The sequence below is a fragment of the Acanthaster planci genome, linkage group LG11 (assembly GCF_054643075.1).
Source record: "Acanthaster planci isolate LZ-2023a linkage group LG11, COTS_SCS, whole genome shotgun sequence".
In the NCBI taxonomy this organism is placed as follows: domain Eukaryota; kingdom Metazoa; phylum Echinodermata; class Asteroidea; order Valvatida; family Acanthasteridae; genus Acanthaster; species Acanthaster planci.
This window is the reverse complement of record NC_141787.1, coordinates 9,919,190-9,942,259: the sequence shown is the minus strand read 5'-3', so window position 1 is coordinate 9,942,259 and position 23,070 is coordinate 9,919,190. Positions and strand designations below refer to the sequence as shown.

The following is a 23,070-nucleotide window of genomic DNA, read 5'->3' as shown; positions in this document are numbered from 1 at the left end:
TTTCCCTCGTTTCTTTCTCTCTTTTCTTTTATTTCGTTATTATATTGTTCAGGGAAACGGTCACACGAACTTCCCGGATTTTACCCCAAAGCAATGCCACTAAACTTGCAGTTGGGGGGAACTGCACAGTAAAAATGTGAGTTCAATAACAGTACATTCTATTGGCAACTGGCATTACAAAAGTTGCTGTGTTGGGACAGCACGTATACTGACACTGTGGGGGAAATGCGACCGCGAATCCCTTTTTGGCAGAGGGGGGACAATAGGATATGAAGGTTCAAGGTATCCCCTAAATTCGACGGCAGCCTGACGAAAATGATCTCTTTGGAACATGTTCTCAACTTGTCTAAAACCTAGAAGGGGATCATGTTAGTAAAGTCGTCATTTCTATTTCAGACCTTATGCTACTTTCATTCCACTACTGAATAAAGATGAAAAATAGTTCGCTTCATTCGATACCGGCAAGCTCGGTGGTCGACTGGTTTAAGACGTCTGCACTAGTAAGCAGGAGGTCGTGGGTTCGAGTCCCACCCGAGTACACTTGTGATTTTTTTCACAAGCCTTCGGGGGCAAACACCGAGTATACAGTGTTGTAGTACACGTTGGGCAGGGCACAAAATCCAAAATTCATTCACTCGCTCATTAAATCGTCTCCGAAAAGAACGAAACGTCGCAGGTATGTCACTGGCAAAAGAAAAGGGGCCTAAATGAAAAAGACAGTTTCAAAACGAATATTATTAAAACTAAGAAAATTACAGTCTCAACCTTTCACTTTTTACCGAATTTGTTTAAAAAAAGGTCTATGATCTCAATTAAGGGGATTGAAAATGGCTGCACTACGACGTTCGAGGCCATGTGAGGCAAGATATGAGACGGGTCGAGAGAACCCCCTCTACTTTGTGATGGTTATTGTCTCACTGGAATCTGAGGATTTCTTTTCAGGGGGGGGGGGTTAAATAACAATAGTCTAGAGTGTGTATAACAATTGGAAATGTTGGGGGTAGCCCTCCGTCTCATTTCTCGCTGGGTATATTTGAGGCTCCCAAACGAACCATCAGATCAGGAAAAACACCATCGGCTTTGAAAAACACTTTTCACCTAAAAGCTCGCCGTTTTTTTATTCGTCCATGTGCCCGAAGTATTGCGTGTATTAAGTAATAGCCTAACTCTGTAACCGACAAGTGAAACGTTTGAGTGGATGTTGTATGCCTGTATAAAATATGCTTGAAATCTGCCGACTGATTGTTTCATGGGTCGCTATTGTCTCTTTGGTCCACTTTGTTCTTCTCGCAATCTGTTGGGCCTATTGTTACATTTATTTTTTTGCTTTATCTAAGTTTCAGTATATTGTTTCCAATATTCGTCCACCTCAAGTTTGGCATGCCAAACTCTGCCCAAAGAGCCGACACTAGATGAAGTCGGGACACAACAAACGACGCGCCGATGGAAAGTAGGCCTAGGCCAATTGCATATACATTTTCTCCTGGCCATGGCTAATGGGCTGCATATTTAGCGTTCTGGGTAAAAAGCATGTCCGTTTGAAGATTTGGGATCATCAAGTTGGTAGAAATACATAATTACCATTTACAAGCTTTGACACTCAGGCTGATGAGGACACTACACACTGCGTTTATATTTAGGGTAGTATAGGCCCATACGATCACAGAAAGGTCACAGAAGGTGAACATCGAATGGAAACGACAAATGTGTCTACGGAGTAACGTCACGAGTGTTAGCCATGCCTATTGGTTCGCTGTTGAAGTCCGTGTGGCAGTGTAGCAGTGCCACATGCAAACAGCCCCGTTGTATCCTGGTGGCCCGTTGCACAGACACTCCAGTTTTGCTGTCCCGGTTTCTCCTCTTGAGTTACCATTCTCGTCACCTCACTGCAGCTCGTGAAGAGTAATAATCATTTCAATCGTCAGGAATCAAGAAAAAGGGGCGCAAGGTCAAGATGAAGCACCCCGTTGCGAAGACTGCCATCAGTTTAGCGATTCTACTCACGGCAGCGTCTTGCGCAGGTATGGACTATTTGCTTTGATTTCATGGCATTCCATCTGCATGTAATTGGACTTCCATAGGAAAACCAAAACACATCATGGAATTCTTCTTTTTTACTCAATCTGTTGCCTCTTTCTAACCATAATTTCAACGCAAGCATGCAGCGTCCGGTGTGGTATACTTTTTTGTCTGTCTTTCTTATATTTATATGGAAAGAAAATGAAACCAAGTACCACAAAACGGTTCGCAATAGAGCTAGAGACACGTTGGAGATACAGGTGAAAGTTTCACAGTCAAATTAACAAATTTATTTAGGGGAAACCGATGCACCTTCTGTGTCTTTAACAGGGCGTCAACGAACTGCTATTGATATTAAGTTGATGCAGGTGAAATGTTTTTAAAAATGACGTCTATCGGACTCATCAAAATGACGCATACTATTTAACGTTCATCTTTAAACATTAACACTTGAATGAAAAAAATACGATTAATAACGCAAGAATAAAATAATAGTAAAAAATCCTCACTATCGACTTTTGGAAAGAATGTCCAGTCTTTACTATCAGAGGGTTTTCTGTTTTTTAATTCGTTTTGAAGGCAACCGGGCGAAGAACTGATGTACCAAAGCCAGTTTTAAATACTTAAGTAAACATATGGACCGACAACAGCGGGCGCAACACCACAGGAAAGGCGCCATTTTCAAAAAGCATTTCATTCCCTAGGGTAATATCTGGCACACTCCCCGACCCCATGGAAAAGAAGTTGTGTAAAACCGTTTGCATGTCGCCCAGCACCCGAACAGGGCGCTGGGAAGGGCTGATGGCCTCGCAAAATTTTAGTGAAGGAAATACGCCACAAGGGGTTACAGCTAACGACGAGCAGAGCATTGTGGGTAAATTTCTGCCAGGTGCGCGAGCTTGCTCAATGTGGCGGATATCAATTGAATGTTTTTGTATTATTTTTCTTCCTCACTACTGAAAATCTTCTCATTACACTTTATTAGTTTATCCAAAATTGATCACGATAACAATATTTTAAATATATCTCCAAAGACACTTGATCAGTGATACTTAGAAGACAAATGTATCATGGCCATGTTTTTAACATATAAGCCGACACTTTGGCACGCGTCAAAACATTGTCAACAGCGAACCGGAAACTTCAAATAACGCTTCGCTAATACACGTAGGAAGTGATAACCTCGCGGTCGGAGGTCGTGCACAAAGTAGCCAATCACAGTGAAAAGCCATCAGCCCTTCCCGCGCCCTCTTCGGGCGCTGGGCGACAAGCGAAGTAAAACCGTTGAATACCTGTCCAACATCGTTTTGTACGGCTTGTTGCGCTCATTCTATCAGTTCAAACGTCCTTGACATTTTTTTCCTTATTGTCCCCCATTAAAATAGGGTCATTGTTGGTGAAACTGTGAATAATTTCAAATATTCCTGTTGTTGAATGACTATATACATATGAAGAAATGAAATATGAAAGCTATACGAATAATGTTCACACATTTTCACGAATTTTACCTGAGCGAGAGTCGACGAGTTTTTGAGAAACGTTTCAAACGTGAGCAAACAAAAACACATTTTATTAATAGGACACAGAAACTATATGAATAAATAACAGCCGTTAAATATCTTACTACTTCAATGTTACAATCGCATGTAATCTTGCGTATTCGTTGAGCCCGACGGATATGGATGGAAATCAATTTTTGAACAAAACAGCATTTTCACAAAAGTTTAGTAGGCCTATGGGTTGAAACGTTGGAATTTAAACACTGTCACGTACATGTATTCTTGTGTCAAACTGCAGCCGGGGAAGGCTGCCCAGCGCCCACACCGATCGTTGGTGGGAGATACGAGTTTGGTACTTCTGCCAAGCCAGGGGCTGACGGGCGATATCCAAGAGATTCCTTGGTTTTTCTTGACTGTATGAAGGGCTACAAACGTCAAGGTAACAAATTATACTTATTAAACTGCCAAGGACTAATACACGTTAAAAACTGTTTTGGCATTGACAAATATTACAGAGAAACATGCTATATACTTCAAATATGATTTTAAAGAAACGATCAAATATGATTAAATTAGTAAATTTGGTAACTCTGGTCGCCATTTATCTCCTCAATTTCCGTCGCACAGCTGCAGCTGCACTGAATGTGTATGCCAATATAACATCATGAAATGGCGTCATTGAAACAGTGTTCACCGTATACCGAATGAAACGATTTGTTTTTATTGAAAGGTGGGGAGCCGGTTATCTACTGTACTGAGGATGACGAGTGGTCTGGATCACCAACATGTCAAGGTGAGTGCTCGTGACTCTTGTTCGTAAAAATGCACTGATAGGAGCATGTTTGTAAAGCAGACCTGGTCTGGCCTTCCAGCATGGCGTATTTGTTTGCATCAAGTTGACACCAGGGGATTTCTTTCTCCCTCAAGTAAGGGACTGGTTTGTGAAAGATGTCTAATTGGCTTGGTGAAAAAATCCATTTCAGAAAGCCGATGTGCAATGCCCGTGCGGCCTTGGAACGGAAAAGAAATAAGGTTCCCACGGGGACGTCAAGTTGGCGGGATAGCCATCTTCCGATGCATGGAAGGCTTCGAGCTCATCGGGTCTCGCAGGAAGAGGTGCTCCAGGACTCCACAGGGATTAAAATGGGAAGGAGGGATGACAGAATGCAGAGGTAAGGGATTCATGAAGTTTTGTTTCCTGTTCAGGACAAAGGAATGCTTCAAATGAATGGCTTTTAAGCTTGAGTACAGGATCTGGACGGCTTGTGACATGTCCTGGGACTTGCAGGAACCCCATCACTATGGTGTAAAATATTGATATTGTCTTTAATCTTGGGGCATGTTAAAAATGCAGCAACGAACAGCTGCGCGAATCCAGATGCTCTGCCCGGTGCCAACTGGACGCTGGTCCGATCGGACAGGAGGAGCCACCGAGATGATGAAACCTTCAGCCCCAACACCAAGATCAACATCACCTGTTGGCCAGGCTATGTCTCCTCAGTTGGACACTCCATCCAAATCACATGTGGAATGTCTGGAGAGTGGAATCCATCCATTCCAACCTGTCATGGTGAGTTTCATTCTACCTTATCAGGGTTTCACATAATAGGACAGCAACGAACAAATGTTACCACCACAAGACAAGAAAGCAGTTTCTGTCTTTCATGTATTACTTGCCCATGTGGTATGCCACTTCCAACCATATAAGTATACATTTAATAAACTACATGCAGTTGTCTATTATTAAATATATATATCAAATATGAGCATTCTACATATTTCAAAGCACTGCCGTGGTAACACACTGCATTTATAGACAGTTTCTTTTCAATTTCCTCTTCATTATATCTATTAAGTTTAAACCTAACCATTACAAATCTAACAATACAATGTATGTGATTTAATAAAAAAACTGGGGAGTCGTTAAGGCTACAATGATTTCAACACCTGAAAATGTAAGTGTTTGAGTTGCAAAGGGGCTTCAATGCTACACGAGCGGTTTACTTACTTTTTCATTTATTTTCTGGATTCAGCCAAAGATTTATTAGGTTTTGGGCAACATAATCCATAACAGAATTTTTTTTCAGGTAAATGAAACTTTACTGCAATCTGTTTTTACTGGTACAGTATGTAACAAGACTTCAGATTACTGTCCACTGATATTTTTACAGAGGTGATATGTCCATCACTTCTTGAGAGTGAAGCAGACATCGAGCATCTGCAGAGCAATATGGAGAACAGGACTTACAGGTTGGGGGAGGTGGTGGACTACCACTGTGATGCAGGCTATCGCATCCTTGGCAAGACCTGGAGAGAATGTTCAGGACCAAGCTTGTACTTCCCCAACCAGACATGGTCAAATCTCGATCCGATTTGCTCAGGTATGTTCTTCGATAGATGTAAGAATCTGAAAGTAGAAGGGAAAGTTGGAGAACCATATAAGTACATCACTTTCCAACAGAATACCTGCCAAGAAACCAAGCTGTTACCCTTAGCACCTTCAATTTAAAAACCTGGCTTGTTGTCTTTTGAATACCAAGAGTAAACTCTAGCTCTTCATGAGATGAATTACAAGATTCAGTAAACCCACTAATAAGCAGAATGAATACCTTTCCTAAACCTTTGTGAGTTTCATCACATGCAGTAATTAACCTGCATCAAAGCATGGTTGCGTTTGTAATGTTTCGATTAAGCAGTGTATATCTAAGCAAGTAAGCACTGACTTGACTTCTTCAAAATTACTCTTTCTGGCAATATGCCTTTTAAAGAATACAATGAAAGAGGGCTGTTTTCAGCAATGCACCTTTTCAACATGAAGCACATTTTTGGAAAAGTGCCATTAGAAACTCCAGCTTGCATTTGCATGACACATGCATGCCAGATTATCAATGTCTGACATCGTATAGTTGCATTCAATTGAACGTGAGAATGTGTCCCAGACGTTGAATTCAGGTGTAGTTGAAAAAAAGATTCAGCAGCTTTTGATCTGGAATCAAAATCCGAGAACATTGTATTTCCTGGAACAAAGTGTTCACTGAGCTGGAACTTCACGAAGTTTGTTCTTAGGCACCCTTGAGATTCTGAGTCATTTTGCAAAAATCACATATAGGCCTATGTATGATTGACTGCAACTTTAACATGTACAGCATTCTCACAGACTGCAAGAAAGACTTGTCAGATCCAATTAAGCTAACAAGTCTTTCTTGACATTGGTCAATTTCTCTACTTATAAGCCTAAATATGTGTATGTTTTGATTGACAGAAATTGAATGTCCAGATCCAGGTTATATTCAATTTGGAGGCAGCAGGTACTTAGAGTCTACAGAAGTTGGAGGAAGTGTTCATTTCCGTTGTCCGTCTGGCTACAGCCTCCAAGGATCGGCAGTTAGGTACTGCCAGTACGATGGACAGTGGAATGGAACGCTCACAACATGTGACCATAAGAGTAAGTCTTCAACTTATTACAGCTGTAACCTTGAAAAGCAAATTCCACAAAGCCAGTCCTGCTCACCTTGAGCTTTCAGATCAACGTATAAGCCGTGGCTTATATGCCGAATATTATGGTAAATTTAAAATATTCAGAACACACACCCAAAACAAGGCCACCAACAAGCGGAACTCAGAAGCGAAAGGGGGGGGGTTTGTTCAAACCCCTCAAACCCCCCAGCCTACGGGCCTGCCATGGAGTTTTGCACAGCATCAAGATGAAAAATATTTGTCAAAATTATACCAACACATCTCCCATGCATCTGTGCTCATTTATGAGCTCGGTTAATCAAAGCGCAAAGACACAAGAGTGGTAACTCATCTAAGAAGCTGGATGCTGTGAACTGTTAGCTGCTGATTTTCAATGAGGTCAGGGCAGTGCGCTGGCACAAAATTAATGAAACCAAACATGTTTATTACATATTAACCATACATAGACCAAAGTCCTTTAATGCAAATGATCGCTAAGCTACTCAACTAGTGATCAATAAATTATCAGTTAATTATCAGTTAATCAAACTGCCCAAACACACTAAGGTTACCTTCTGCTGGAGGGAGGCAATGATTTTATGGATTTATATGCACCTGTATCTTGTCAACTGAGTGTTGAGAAGAGACGAACGCATACACGTATTATAATTAAGCTTCTCTTTTCAACATGGCCACAAAACAACCAGCCACACCTCTCGCCTAGTACCCTGACAACACATGATTATTATTTTTGGGTTGTATATTATTGTTTCTGTACAGCTATGAGCAGCTATTAGCTGATGTAGGTCAACACTGTCTTTGTCAATGAGAAAAATAGCCAAAAAATGTAATGGAGGGAAGCCCAATTTTCACCAAGAACAGAGGCAAATCTACACACTTCATAGTACACACATACATGTACTTGTTCTGTAGTTGTGGGGATTAACATGCCTTGTTTCACCTACTTTGTGGGATATATATGTTGGGGACAGAGGAATATCCCAACTCGGTCCTACTTTGCTTATCAGCAGGAACTGTCCCCTTTATGCCTTTACAAAGTAAAAGCCAGCCCACACACAAACAACATTATCCTGCTCTTACAACAGATTTCTACTGTCCAAACCCTGGCATTCCTATCGGCGGGCGAATGGTCAATAGCCATCTGGCGCGTTTCCAGAAGGGAGAAAGAGTGTCCTATGAATGCGACAGAGATAAGGCGTTGATTGGAACGGCTGAGATAGAATGCCTTGAATCAGGAGGCTGGAGTGGGGAACCTCCAACATGTCAAGGTAGCACACTTAAGGAATACATGTACTAGTATGTCCAGGAAGACAATTTATTATATAAGCTAGATACATAGCGTCTGGCAATCTTAATATGAAAGCATTAGACAAACCGGGTTTTGTGTATCTATATCATGTATGAGAAGAGTTTTAATAAGGGTTTGCAAAAAGGTGTTCGTAATGACTGTTTCATGATTGCTGTACATTGAAAAGAACACCTGTCGTAAAAGTTGCGATCATCCTCATCCAAGAAATTTAATATATAATACATTGTGCAACTTAGCCACTGTTCATGGAATAGACCGTAAATACACGTATTTTACACAGCTAAGCCACAAATTGTGTTGCAAGGCTTATGCAAGGAGAGAAGTTACACCAAATTTGTGAAATCTGATGTAGATGTTAATACAGTCATTTGATGAGGAAATTGGTTTGAACTGCTTAATTATTTTGCAGGTCACTGAGTTTGGGTGTTGTGACAGACTCTCCTACCCCAGAAACACAAAAAGAATGAGCATCACTGTTTCCTGTTAGTTCAGGCACATGTTGCTAGTTTTAAAGCACCCATTTCCAATTCAGATAATCACAAATCTTCCCACAGGACCCAATGACTTTGAAGACACCCTCAAGATAGCAGCAAGGCTGGGATACAATATCGACAGCCTTGCAATTACCCAGCCACAAGCTACCATATCAGACAACAATAGCACAGGCCCCAGCGGCAGGTTCATTGATCTCGGGTACACCCAAGGGATGGATATTTACTTCGTTTTCGATGCCTCTGGCAGCATTCCAAGAGCTCACTTCCAGTATAGTCTGGACCTCGCTAAAGCCTTAATAAGCAAGGTAAATGCATGCATAGAACATTAACCATTGAAACTTATAGGCTTGCCAGCACATAACATCTACTGTAGTTTTGGCAATGAGGAATCCAAAGAGTATACATTATTACTTTCTATGATTGACTGATATTCAGAGTTTATTTCCCCTTTACCCACCGGAGGTGGAAAGGAGGGGGGGGTTGGCTGGCTGTTGCCCCTGCCGCCTTTGAAAAGTTAGTTATTTTGCCCTTCCCCTTTACAGGCCTAGCAGATGGAGGTGCATTGCAATGTCATAATTGTATTCTTTTCAGTCTAATGGCCAGGGCTTGCCCCCCCTTTTCAAACCGTTTCGCAGCAGTTGCCCTAACCATAGTGGGGTAGGGGCACTGGCTGAGGTACATGTGCAACTGTTCTCAATGAAACAGTGATCTATGATGTTGTATGACACTTTTTCCAAGTGATTTTCAGCAGGTAATCAATTATGGACCAGTTATGTAATGACGTCGAGCTTTGCTTGTCTAGTGAGAAGGTACATGATCTATCAAGCTGCCATGGGAAGAAATAATCACTTCCAAAGGCAAAGTGCATATCCCATGCATTACAATGAACTTCAACTCTGTTTTCCTTCTGTACATGCACATGTAGGTTGGCGGGGCTGATGGCCCCCGGCGTGCTCGCTATGGTGCCTGTGTGTTTGCATCTGAGGCGCAGGTATCATTTCTAGTCTCCGACCCTCAACCATCTGTGGATATTGTGCTCACCCTGATTGACGAATTGATAGATCAACATAGCCCAGATGAAATAGGTACCTTTTGTAAACTTTAACTTTCATCTCGCAGTGCATGTACATATCCGAGGCACACTTACATGTACTTTTGGAACTATGTCTTGGGACTATGCACAATTTGTACAAATGTGTGGAAAGAAATGATTTTTATTAAACTGAATTGTTTCAGCTCATTATAGATCTGTTCTTAAATAACGCCGTGTTAAAAATGTTCAATGTTAAAAATGGTTCTAGTAACAAATAATACTGTGCTACAACGCTGCAACTGTAGAAATGTGGTCCATATCCTAAGGTGCCCAAGGACCCATGAGGTGTGAATAAAGCTATTGTCTATCACAACTGCCAGGTTTGCAATGTATTTGGGGAATGGGGAACATACAAGAGAGAAAGGGAGAGACAGAGAAGAAATATATTTCTCCGGGCATTTTCCTTTCTGCAGGACGGGGAACAGCAACTGGCAAGGCACTCCAGCTTGTTCACGAAACCATGATACCAGCTGCTCATGACAGGCCAAATGCAAAGAAATACCTGTTCCTCTTCACAGATGGTAAGTGAGGTCTTTCTTCTCGGGAACGGTTGAATTTCAGTCTTCAACACATTTGTAAAATTCACAGCTCTCCATGCTGAAAAGTGCACTGGAAAATCCTCCATAAATGAGTGTGTACCTGGTAAACTTGTCAGTTACTTCTCTGATTTTATTAAGTGCAGCACAGGTATTTTTTTCAACAGTCTGCAAGTAATTGAGAAATTTCTTCCCTAAAGTAAAATAGCATGAAAAGTACAATTACACACATATACATGTATGTTCAGTGTCATCTTTAAAACAAGTGTCGCTTCAGCAAACTTTCTAAAAGGTTAATTTTCAATCAATTTTCTTTCCCAACAAGGCAATACAAACATGCATGCCAATGTTGCCTTACCTAAGTACGAGGCAGAGACCCTTCGCGAACGCTTCAAGGTTCAAATCCACTGTATTGGAGTGGGTGAGGAAATAGATAGAAACGAACTGCAAGAGATCGCATCCCACCCTCTCAGTGAGCACCTGTTCTTCATAAAGAACCATGGGGAAATGAACCTTCTTGCCCAGGCTATTACGAGACAAAAGTTAGGTGAGGTTGCTCAATTTTTGGTTTTTGCTTTCTTTTTTAGGAGTTCGTGACATCTGCATGTGTATAAAGCTTCATTACACAAGAGGTTTTCACTGTACACGTAAAATGTACAGGTACATGCAGGTCTAACTACCTGTGGATCAAGTTTGGCAATCCCTCTTGCATGAGTTCAAAATGGTTCCTGGTTGACAATGTCGGAGTAAATCAGAAGCCTTATGGGTTGATTTCACAAATGAATGGAAAAGGAGATAGGAGGTGAACTGCTTTCTTGATCATAATTACCTCTTAAAACCTGCTGAACTCACAGCTTCTACAGACACAACTAACAGACAATGCCATGATGCACCACTTGCATGTATGTTTCACACATGTACATGTATATGTATGTGACAGTTATGTGTACACATGTATATGTATACATGTGCTTGTACTATCTGCCTCCTTCCAAGAAATGCCGATGTCTGAAGTTACAAAAGTGGCCCACCTTTAGAATTGCCAGGTCCTGCCTGGAACTGGCTCTGAGGCAAACTTCATGCCAAGGCATTTATTGATTTAGTTGATTTAATTCTCCACACAATGATCCACACAGTATGTACCCTGTATGTACATGTACATACATTTCTACATTGTACCTCTTTGCACCTGTTGCAGGGATGTTGGTTGCAATCATACCCTACTAGCAAATGGTCAATTACTCATATATGTTACTTAGGCCTATCTTATACTGCAGCTCTGTTGAAGAATTCTGACTGACATTCACAGACAAAACATGACTTGTCAGGGAGTATGTTGGGTTTTAAAGCCAACATGATTCCTCAAAAGATGCAGGTCAATGATTCCACGTTTGGATTCAATACTGTCACAGTTGCCAAGAGCCAACAACAAATGAAACTCATTGCTTTTCTAGACTACTCGCCATGCGGATACAACCAAGGACTCAGTGACGCAGTCACGCCAAGGATAGCAGGCGGAGAACATGCTGAGAGTGGTGACTGGCCCTGGCAAGTGGCTTTGTTCTGTGATCAGAACGTTGCAGGATGTGATGACTGTGTGGTAGGAATGTCTCCTTGTTTTTACTTTCCCAACTGGTTTTGTTTCTATTGTTTTTGGTCTTGTTCTTAAGAATCCTCACTTCACATGCAGCATGTGACAGCAGCATTCCTTCACCTCTCAACTGACAATGACTCTACCAAAACTGTGTACGACCATTTTAAATATTGTGGCTAATGCACACACTCAGTTGCCTTCAGTTCATGTGCCTGAACATCCGTCATGATAAAAGTACACAAGGTACATAGATAACTCTTCCTCACATTAGTCACAGTATGCACATACATTTACATATGTGTGCACTGTATTTTCAGTATATGTACCGAACGGGCATCCACCCTGCAGACAGTACAACTACGTACAACATGTACATATATACAGGACTTGAACCGCAAAAACAGATGCAGCAAAGACTGTAGGTTTCACAGTTCTACTAACATTCTGTTCTCACATTTTCAGCCCACTTTTTTTTGCGGTGGCAGCCTCATTGCTCGCAACTGGGTGCTGTCCGCAGCACACTGCTTCAAGACGTGTGATGTGCAAGATATCAGAGTATACACAGGTAAGACTAACAAGGAAAGTAAAATCTGCACTACATGTAGAACTACATGTAAATGTACACTGAACTTAATTTACCACACTGATGTACAGCATAGGTTGGTAAAATTACTCATGCAAGTGAACATTTAAGCACAGAGTACGTAATTTGGAACTAAGTCTGAATGTGTCTCCAGCTGCAGTGAAGCCAGTGTCAGCGGCATAACTAGGGCTTTTGGGGTGCAGACATGGGGGCACCAAAAGACAATGAGCTGCAGCAGAGGTTGTTCATGGATTTCAAATGGGGGACATCGGGGGGGGGGGGTAACAGGCATTCGTGGGGCAGGCACATGGCCCCCAGTTAGGCCACTGGCCAGTGTGGTTGTCAAATCCATCAAACATCCATAACAAGTCCTAATCCACATCACAAGCTGTACAAATGAATGATGACAAAGGCCTCCCTTTGTTACTGTGCACCTTACTGCCAAGGTGGATTCCGAGGGGGAGGGGGCAGCTGGGGCTACGGCCTTCCTAAAAGAAAGCGAACAAATCTTTTGTTTGGAAAAATAACAAAAAATGGTGTTTTGGCCAGTTTTGTTTATCTTTGCTCAACAACAATGGAAAAAAACCCAGAATGTAGCCAGCATAATGGCTGGAAAATACAAATTTCCCAATTTGTCGGCCCAAAAAGATACCAGAATTTGGTTCCTTGAAAATTTGGTTTTGGATCCGCCTCTGCCCGTTGCTCGGTCTTGTGAAAGGAATTGTGATTGGATTTGTGAAAAGCCAATCCAGCGACTGAAATTTAAAACAACTGAGGTGAAACTATGCTCATTAGCTGATTGAATTTATATGTACATGTACGGGCTCCTGCTACATATCAATACCCTTGGAACGTGACAGTGTTATTTTTAGCCTAAATCTTGACTTTTGAAAAAAAAAAAAAGATAACCATGCAGTGGCCCGTTTTTATGCAAGTGCAACCACTCATACTGCTTCCCTGGAGTTACTTGAAAAATATTTTTTTTTTAAGGCAACCTCACATTTCTTAAACACTTTGGAGTATGCCCATGGAGCAATATTTGCTACAAGAGTAGGCCATGCACAGCTGCCAAGCCCGAGTTCAACACAAAGTCCTTCTCCACAGCATTCTTGGACTTTGTGCACATGTACAAAAGGCACACTAACACGTTTAGATGTCAGCCAGAGGTATGTTGAGGTGCGCTTGGTATTTTCACCCATCAGCTGTGCCTGCATGTATAGATACATGTAATCAGGCTGTGCTCACATATCCTCAGTAGGAAGTGGCCAAAAACCTGGCAGGCAAATAAGTACGGTACATGTACGGTACATGTACCTCTGCAATGGCTTCTGGCCAGATAGGTCTGTTTCTACTAGCAGTAGAAATGTACTCAGTTCACTCCCTCATCTGACTGAAGACGAGATTTTCGTTTTTGTATGGACCATTTTTGTATCTCCAACATATCTAACTACAATGAGGAGACTGTAAAGAACATTTAAGTTTTGGTGTGAGTGTTAAAATGAGAAAGTGCATTACCTCCCTGCAAATGAGCACTACAAAATGTGTGAATGCTGTGTAGGCACTCTGTGTCCATGTACATACATTCTTTATTGATGAGCAAGTAAAATAAACACATTTATGCCTAGTAATAATCTTGAAAGCTTTATCTGTCATTCAGGCATAATAGACAAATCCAGAGACTCACTTCTGCAGTTTGACCCAACCAAAGTTTTCAACCTTGATGGTGACGATGCTCTGATAATGCATGAAGCATTCAACAGGCAACTTGATAACGACATTGCCCTGCTACGGTTGAGTCGGAATGTCACATTTAATCCCTACATCAGACCCATCTGCCTACCCCAGGAGAACATGGGAGGTGAGGGGACTCTTGTTCATTTATGCAACTCATCACAGGCATTACGACATGTTGCCAACTTTCTCCGTTCCAATTTCAGATTGTGGTTGTCAATCACGGCATTTGCATATGTGTTGCATTTCTGGGATGGATTTGTCGTGAAACTTTACATGAAGTCTGGCATTTATTGAGAAGCATTACACTACAGTATTAATTACAGTATATCTGTCCCAGTGATTATTATCCAACTAGTGGTCACTATGGGAGTTGTAAAAATGAACAAATGCCCCATCCTTGCTTTTCTTTTGCCCATGACATTTTAGTCTTTAAAACCAAACCAAAACATTACCCGTAGCTCTGACATACATGTACATGTATAAAATACATAATATATTGGAAGATATAATACGAAATTTAGAAATAAAAATTCAACAATCATTCCCTTGTCAAACTTTAGTAAACAATATTTAATGGTTCGAAGTGAAAGTCAAATGCAGGGTGAAAAAATACTCACTTGGTTCCTTTTTTTTCTTTGAAGATGAAGAGCTTTATTCAACAAATAAAGATCCATATGTCGCTGGCTGGGGAGCCACGGATCCCTATGATTTAGAAGGGGACTGTCTGGATGATACTTACCGACCAACCTCGCCGGTGCTTAAGGAACTTGCTATTCCTGTGCGCACGGACAAAGAATGCAGGGACAGCATACAAGACCACTTTAGGTGTAGTATTGTGACTGCCTACAAGCCTGCCATAGCATTCTGTGCTGGCTATTCAGAGGGCAACCTGGACGCATGCAAGGGGGACTCAGGCGGGCCTGTCATGAGACAACTGAGGGCGGCAGACGGCAGCAGGCGATGGGTCCAGATCGGCATTGTCAGCTGGGGAGAGGGTTGTGCTCAAGACGGTCGATACGGGATTTACACGAGACTTTCAGCGTACAAGGAATGGATCCATAATCGCATTGGTGCACCAGCCTATGCGATTATGTAATCACAACTGAAACAAAAAATGAATTGTAATGGCCGTGCATACATGTAGTATTGCATTGAAATGATAAACACACCTTAAATCTCACTGTTGCAGTCATCTTGCATCTTTAAACATCTGCTGCTGTTCAGGGTTCAACTTAAGCTGTTTTGACTTCTTAAACGTGGTCTTCTTAGTAAAGCCTGGGTTCTGAAAATATAAAGGTGGATCTAATTAAACTCTTTCTCCCTTCTTGGAAAAGAGAACTAAACTATCAGGCAAGCCTTTTCCCTTCAAACGTAAAAGACAACTGATCATAGTTTTGCTACTGCTGAGAGTAAAAATGATTGATAATTTGAGCTGATTATAAGTATGTGTCCATTAACTGTCACAGTGATTTACTTCCATCTCAATTCCAATGATTTTTCTTCATAATGGCTTCACTCTTTAAAGACTGTAAGATAAGTTTGGTGGTACAAAATCAGTGTCGAAGTGAACTGAGTATAGACTGTTGAAATGTTCACCTTGCAGTGGAATGGTAAGGTTCTCAAAGAGTCTGTATTATGATAGCTTGAGTTTGTGTATGTTATCTTGAACCCTAACCTTCCCTAACCACACAGAACTGAACACCAGTAAAGTGTGTGAATTTGTGGCACTGGGTACTGTACCCCGAAACTGCTTGTGCTTTAACATGGTTTCAGGCATACCCACAATAAACAGAATCCAACAGTTTTTGTGCACAGTTTACCATATGGTGTTGGAATTTGTGTGAATGGGTATGGTTCCTTGTAAATCACTCTGGGGAATTAGGGTTAAACATTACCAACTTCTTTAATTTGAATATACTCCATATGTACTTTGCATGTTTGTGGCACCAAGTGCAAATATGTAACAAACTAGAGTGACTGAGCCTATGCAAATCCAGGATTGTAAAATCGACAATCCTTACTATCCAGAACATCCAGAGAAATTGCACTCCTGCTGGACACAAAGCAAATAACTTAAAATTAAAAAAAACGAAGGCATCATGCACATGGATTGCCACTCAGTCCTTCCTGCAGAATCAAATTACTGTATGTACATGTACCTTTCGCTTTTTGCCAACTGTAACTTGTTCTGCATTCTTGCTGGCATCGCCAACTGCCATGTTTTCGATGTCCTCTTCCAATCCTGCATCTTCGAGTTCATCCTCAAAGTCTTCAGCTGTAATGACAGACATGATTACTGGCTGCTACAATGTGCATGTATCTATCTGAGGTAAAAATATGTCTGGTGTGGAACACATACATGTAGTAGTACAGACATGTTTTTATATAAACTCAAGCAGCTCTTTAAAATTCCTCACAATCTGGAGGGAACGAATCAATTCAACCGTAACCCTGTTTTCTGCAACAAAATGCATGCAGTACATAGTTGACTACATACATTGTCACTGTTTCCACAAAGAGCCATACACATTGAAAGTAGCATTTCTTTGATTTGATTACATTCATGTTGTTAGGAGCCAAAATCTTGTCTAGTGTATTTGCATTTTCACAAATACACACAACCTATCTTACTGCCACTCATACATGCACATGTACAAAACGTATTGACTGGAAAGGCTGAAAAGTAGGTCAAGTAAGATTTTTGTTTTCACGAAGGGCCACAAATCTTTGTAACAATGTAACATTGGCGCATACGTAAACACGTGTGCCCCTTCCCTGTGGAAAAATACATTGCATAGAAGGGCCAAAAGTAGGAAATCATGGATTTTTGATTTCACAAACGGACACATATCTTTACTTATGATTTTGGCTAATTAACCACTGTGTTAATTTTAATTACCCGGTTCAGGCAAAGGTTGACCTCTCAAAGAATCATTTGAGGGCGTTTACTGTAAACTTGTTCCATATTGGTATATTGCCATTTTGAAAGAGGAGAAGCTTTGTGGGCGATTTCTTGAAAACCAGTTTTTCTTCAAAATCTACGTGTGTGGTCCCTTGGGAAAACAGTAATGACATGTAATGTACAGTGTACATGCACGTATATTGCTGAGACAAAAGAATCTAGTACACAGACTCAAAGCTTTAGTACAGTGCATATCTATGTTGGTACTCAGAGAGATGGGGGTTGGTACATGTACTGTACTTGTAACGGCTAGCATGTCTAATATACATGTACAGTATGTACATGTACATGGATACGCAATGTACATGTACACACGTGTGGGTGTGCACGAATATGCATAAACACTGCACTAATTATTAAGTCAGGGAAATCATTCCGAAGATACATGTAAATGGATGCCCAAGTACCTTTCCCTTTCATAAGGCCCCACTTCTGCTGAGCACTTACATGTACATGTAGCAATGCACAATATGAAAAGCTAGACCAAGGTACATGTATATTGCAAAGTTTGTAGAAATTTACGAATTGCTTGTCTTACTATGCTAAATAACTTGACCTTTTGGGTATTTTTCAAAGATACATGTACATGCATACGACTGGGTATAGAAGACAGATTTACACATCTACATGTATAATATTAAATGATAAAAATGATGTCCACCTGTAGTATTTGCATTGGAAATTTTGAATAATTACAAATGTATGTTATCTTTGATGTATCCAGTGTACATGGTACATTGTACGTGTTAATACTGAAGCAAAATTACTACATTATGATGTAAACGTAATATTCAATCAGATTAAAGTTATATGATGTTTTTATGGCAAGATACATGTACTCGATGTAAATCCTTACTGGCAAAGAGCCGCAATGGATTATAAAACAGTGTCTTAGACATCTCAAGTTTATAATGACCCAGTTTGAGTTCATTCTAGAGCAAAGCACACATGCGAATTGGGGTAGTTTGGCCGTGCTGAAAGGCAGACCTTGCGTATGCATTTTGCCGTTTCCAATGACCTTATACAGGCTTCAGTTTGGACAAGTGCTACTGGGGATACCCAAGTGGCTCATTTCTTTGTGCATGACTTCATATTTGACTCTGCATCCTGAATCAGTAATTGAAATTTACGATGAAGAAGGCACATTCAAATTTTAATGGGAGCCTCATATGACCCAACATGTTGGTTAGCTTTTCTTCTGAGAAACACTTTGGTGTGTAATAAACTAGTTCTTAGGATTTTATCCTGACTCTTTGACCGTCCCTCTCCTCAGGTTTAATCCTTAAACATCAATCGGATTTTTTTAGCAGTCTGCAGGACTGAAGATGATGGGGCCAAATCAAACTACAACACATGTAGATGGGCCCTGAAAGTTCAATGCACCTAAACATTTCAATTGTCCCCTCTCTAGGTTAGGGTTATGACAGGGTTTGGTCAAGACCCACAGTGGGGATTTTTGTCATTCAAAAATAAGTCTATCGTTGAGCCACTACAAAGAAAGACATCATTGTGAAGGATTCGTGGGGGGGGGGAGTGATGGGCATGGATACCTGGGTAGAGATCCGACATGCTGTCATCTGTCTCCCCATCGGAGGCCTCAGAGTCCGTTGTGCTGCCTTCCCGTGGTCCGTGGTCCAATTCCTGCTGCTGTCGGTCCATGCGAGGAACCTTACTGCAGGGCTTGAACGGCACGCCCAGACGCTGACACTCATTGTCTGGGTGTACAGGTCAAATAAGGAATGGTGAAGTCAGTTTGAATATGCTTAAGCTCCTGAACAGTATTTGGCACCATACCTTCCCATACCATACATAGCTCACTTTCCTGATCGTTTTTCTGCTATTTTTCATGCTTGTATAGTTGCCCTTTTGTCACTTTCTGCGCGTATTTTGTACATGTCATGGCCATTTCATACACAAACCACAACGCTTTTGAATTTTTGTTGAGCCTAAATAAATAATATACAAAGAACAATTCCAAACTATTTTCTTTGGCAATGTACAAAACATTGGAATATTAAAACCTTCCTCTGCTTAGTGTACAGCACATGTACATATTTTATAGCATGTTCAGAATTTCGTCTTAAGCACATTGGAGTTGATTCCATCACAGGTCACAAGGCCGAATGACTTGTGATGAACTTGTGACGGACTTACAAGGACTTGCAGGGACTGGTGATGGACTTGAATACAACACTGCTCTCTAAGGTCTTTCAGCTTGACACAAATATCAGGTGCAATAGAAACCTCTTCATCCATTACATTTACCAAAAACGATATTGCAATTGATACTTCAGGAGAGCTTTCTACAGAGCACTACCACATCCCCTTCTGAACTGTCAATGCTGAGATGGGCGTAACGCACTTTTATTGAATAGTGTGGCATACGCTCCTTTCTGCCAACACAGATTTCTTGCTCAGCAAACTCACATCTTGTGAGGGCCCTCATGTATCGTTTGCCCTTTACATGTCTTTCTATGTCAGCAGGCTCCCTGCTGATATGACGCCGCGTCAGTGTGCAGAAAAGCTGGTGCCTGCAGAAAGAAAGATGAATGCAATCATACAAAATACTGCAAGTTCATTGTCTAGGCTGAGCATAGTGAAATTGATTGTATCACTTCATAGACATGCTGTTGAGGTCAATCAGAAGGACTGCGCAATGGCACTTCCCTATCAGGAGATCATGTACAAAATCTTGAACTTTAATTTCTTCTGAAAACAATTTTCCACAACCTGGAATTAGACAGAAAAAGTGATTGGCTGATAGCAGAATGACACTATATCGTGCAATCAGACTGCCGGATCATATGACTTCACCACGATCGGTCAACTGCATCCAAAATCATCATATTAATTTGACTAACATTTACATATGAAAGTCTTATTTCAACCATAATGAGAACTCAAAATATTTCAAGGCAGGAGAGTTTGCAAAGGAGTACCTGTACATATACATGTACAGTAAGCTCCGACTAAGTCGGCATGGCGTAACTCATCATATCGTTTAAGTCAGCCTTTTGACAATAGTCATGATCGTCTGTAATGCAGTTCCATTGAAATGTTCATTTCTAAGTTGGCATTTCTAAGTCGTCATGTTTTTCTAGGTCCCTTTTCCACAAAAACCCCTTTGTGTAAGTTGGATTAAAAAAAATTGTTTCTTTCACCGAGGTTGCTAAGAAGTGTCAAGTGACAAGTCCCACACTGCTTGACCAGTTGACTGATGTCTGTTTATTAGCATCACAGGCCGTGGTTGATACATGTAATCAGCCAGCATGAGTACATCAATACCAGTAACCTCTTTAGTGCTACACGAATGTGCTCTGTCCATTTTGGGGGTCACCTTATTGAACGAACTTGACCAGTGCGAGTGCAGATGAGTATATGCTTTCTGTACCATAACTCTATCATGTACATACTGTATGTATGTATTGCACTGACGAGTTCTGATGTGATATGCAAGTGGCTTGCAGAAATTGCTTCGTCCTCAGGGGCACATGATCAATTATCAAATTTGCTCCTCAGAAAGGCCACAAAAGTGACAATTTATAAAGAAATTCCCACTTTTTGAGGTCCCCTAAAACAGTTAAGAATTCCATAAATGGATGGCACTATTTTTTCCCCGCCATGACCTACAAGTACACGTATAAGCCAGTAATAAAATGTCCTTAAAAGAAAAATTTCACAATGAATATATTCAGATATTCACTTTGAAAACACACTTTGTCAAGAGGCATTGTATGGAACTCTCATGTTTTTTTGTTCCATCTCCTTAAAACATTTGTGAGCCAGCACATTGAAATCAGGAGTAAGTCTGAAATGGACTTTTGAGACAGGTACATGGTCAGAAAGATGATTTCATAAGCTTTCATATTTATACCTGATTTCAATGTGCTGGGTCATATTTGTTTCTGGGTTTGCCAGAAATGTACAAGTACATTTACATGTACGGGGAACAAAATTCAATTTGAAATACATAAACAATGTCTTACACATGGCCCTTTTTCTGGCTGGGTATAATGTGGGGCTTGTACTTCTCCAAGTCACAGCAGTTGCGCTCTCGTAGCCGCTGGTACTTCCTACCCTTGGTGTAGCTCTCCAAGGCTGTCATCTTACAGGGCATCTCATGCCCGGTTAAGCTGCATCGCACCTGTAGTGCACCACATGCATGCAATGATTCATTACTAATGAGACCTGTCGCTGCATGGCCATTTACAACATGAATGGTTGTATTGCAAGATTGGTTGACTGCACAGGTATCAATGAATATCATGAACCTATAAGATCAACGGATAGTGCAGCATGATGAAGCAATTGCACAGACTGACCAATAATGTCTAAGACATACAGCTGCATACATGAAAATGCATGAACATGAGACCAAACACACTGTTTATGTGTGAATACTTGCTGCTCTGAAAGTACACCGTATGTGTACTTATCACTGTGCTCAAAATTAAAATATTGTGGACCTAAATTTCAACTGCTAAAATTTTTCTGAAATATTAATTTTTTGGAAAATGACAATTTTTTTTGGCGGCTGTTTCAGCGGTATGCAGGTGGTGACAGAAGTCTGGGATATGGATCATTCTAAAAATTTGGGGTCCAAAGTGTGACTTTTTGACAAGGGATGTATCACTGAAATTGATTTCAAACTTTTGTTATTTGTTTGGCAGGTAATTTGCAGTACTGATTCAATCTTGGAATTAAACAGTGAGCTCTTAACATTAAAAAATCCTTTGCCAGATCTAACAGGGACAGGAAAAAAATTTAGACCCCAAATTTCTAGAATGACCCATATTCATTCTCATGGCCTAACTGAATCTCATTGTTTCCTCTTCATTACAGGTTATAGGACCTAGGCTACTTCAGGCTTGCAAGCTGCAGTGCCTAGAACACTTTTGAGGAATCCTTGGTGTCATTACCAGAAATGATGAATAGGCCTAGCCCTAATTGGCTATGCATCCTGACAATGCCTGAACATCTAGTCTGAACATCATCATGAACACGCTGGATGTGGTAGGCTGGCATGGCTAGGTGATAACTGTACTTTTTCGGCAGAAATGCCAGATTACCTTTTTAGAACCAATATAATTCAACGATCCGTGCCTTTTAAGGAATTCCTGTAGTTCTTGAGAAAGTGATGCGAGCTCCTTCCTATGATCCTCCATATCGTTGGTTGTTGTATCATCGGCTTGTCCATGCCGCAAACCCCTAAGCGCAGCCATCTTGCCGTCTTGTTGGGTATATGGTGCACTTGTGCAGTGTCCGAATTCAAGGAAAATTCTCCACCACATCGAGGCGCTTAAAAAGTACCCCCGACAGATTCTTTGGAAAAGAGAGGCCTGTTTGGCCAAGATATTGTAGGATTGTGTCAGTATGGCCCAGGATCATCTCTGTAGATTCAGGGGCACCCATCTGGGGGCAAAGCAGACGAAAATGCGATTAAAAATTTGTCATAAGAGCCACATAAAGTTGATGAATGTCATTTGAAAAATGGCTGCTGACAAGAATTGGTAACATTCACTTTTTGGGGTGAGTTTGTTTTAGGCGGACAATTTAAACATTCATTGGTTAACCTACTAAACATTGAATATCAAATGAAACCTGAAGGACCAAACAACACATTGTTTTGAGAGGCCTCAGGAGCATCAGTTGCCTGCCATGGCCATGGGCTCCGAACTTTGCTTTGCTACTTTTACACTACATTCAATGGAGCTTGAACTTGTTGCATAGCCTACATGGGTGTTGTGCGCCCTCCATCGATTGGGAAAGT

The 23,070-nt window shown here is 41.0% G+C and overlaps 2 protein-coding genes across 3 annotated transcripts; one reads left to right on the top strand and one right to left on the bottom strand.

Annotated features, from left to right (window-relative positions):
• The first annotated feature begins 1,773 nt into the window (after positions 1 to 1,773).
• LOC110989106 (complement C2-like) lies at positions 1,774 to 18,204 on the top strand. Its single transcript, XM_022253240.2, has 16 exons — positions 1,774 to 2,021; positions 3,817 to 3,957; positions 4,249 to 4,311; positions 4,502 to 4,690; positions 4,873 to 5,088; positions 5,690 to 5,899; positions 6,781 to 6,963; positions 8,081 to 8,263; positions 8,859 to 9,103; positions 9,724 to 9,883; positions 10,305 to 10,412; positions 10,753 to 10,974; positions 11,882 to 12,027; positions 12,484 to 12,586; positions 14,262 to 14,462; positions 14,980 to 18,204. Exons 1-16 carry the CDS (start codon positions 1,955 to 1,957, stop codon positions 15,432 to 15,434), a joined length of 2,892 nt encoding a protein of 963 aa, XP_022108932.2. The 5' UTR covers positions 1,774 to 1,954; the 3' UTR covers positions 15,435 to 18,204.
• On the bottom strand, positions 5,166 to 23,013 carry LOC110989107 (surfeit locus protein 2-like). Of its 2 annotated transcripts, XM_022253244.2 has the most exons (8): positions 22,878 to 23,009; positions 22,370 to 22,712; positions 21,287 to 21,444; positions 19,728 to 19,831; positions 18,851 to 19,015; positions 16,498 to 16,613; positions 15,508 to 15,620; positions 5,166 to 5,925 (listed from the first exon to the last, which is right to left on the bottom strand). In XM_022253244.2, the coding sequence occupies exons 2-7, from the start codon at positions 22,589 to 22,591 to the stop codon at positions 15,528 to 15,530; spliced, it is 858 nt and encodes a 285-aa protein (XP_022108936.2). In that variant the 5' UTR covers positions 22,592 to 22,712; positions 22,878 to 23,009; the 3' UTR covers positions 5,166 to 5,925; positions 15,508 to 15,527. The 2 variants fall into 2 exon arrangements, with proteins under 2 accessions (XP_022108936.2, XP_022108937.2); XM_022253245.2 differs by lacking the exon at positions 5,166 to 5,925 and having other exon boundaries at positions 22,404 to 22,712; positions 22,878 to 23,013.
• Between the last annotated feature and the right edge of the window lie 57 nt (positions 23,014 to 23,070).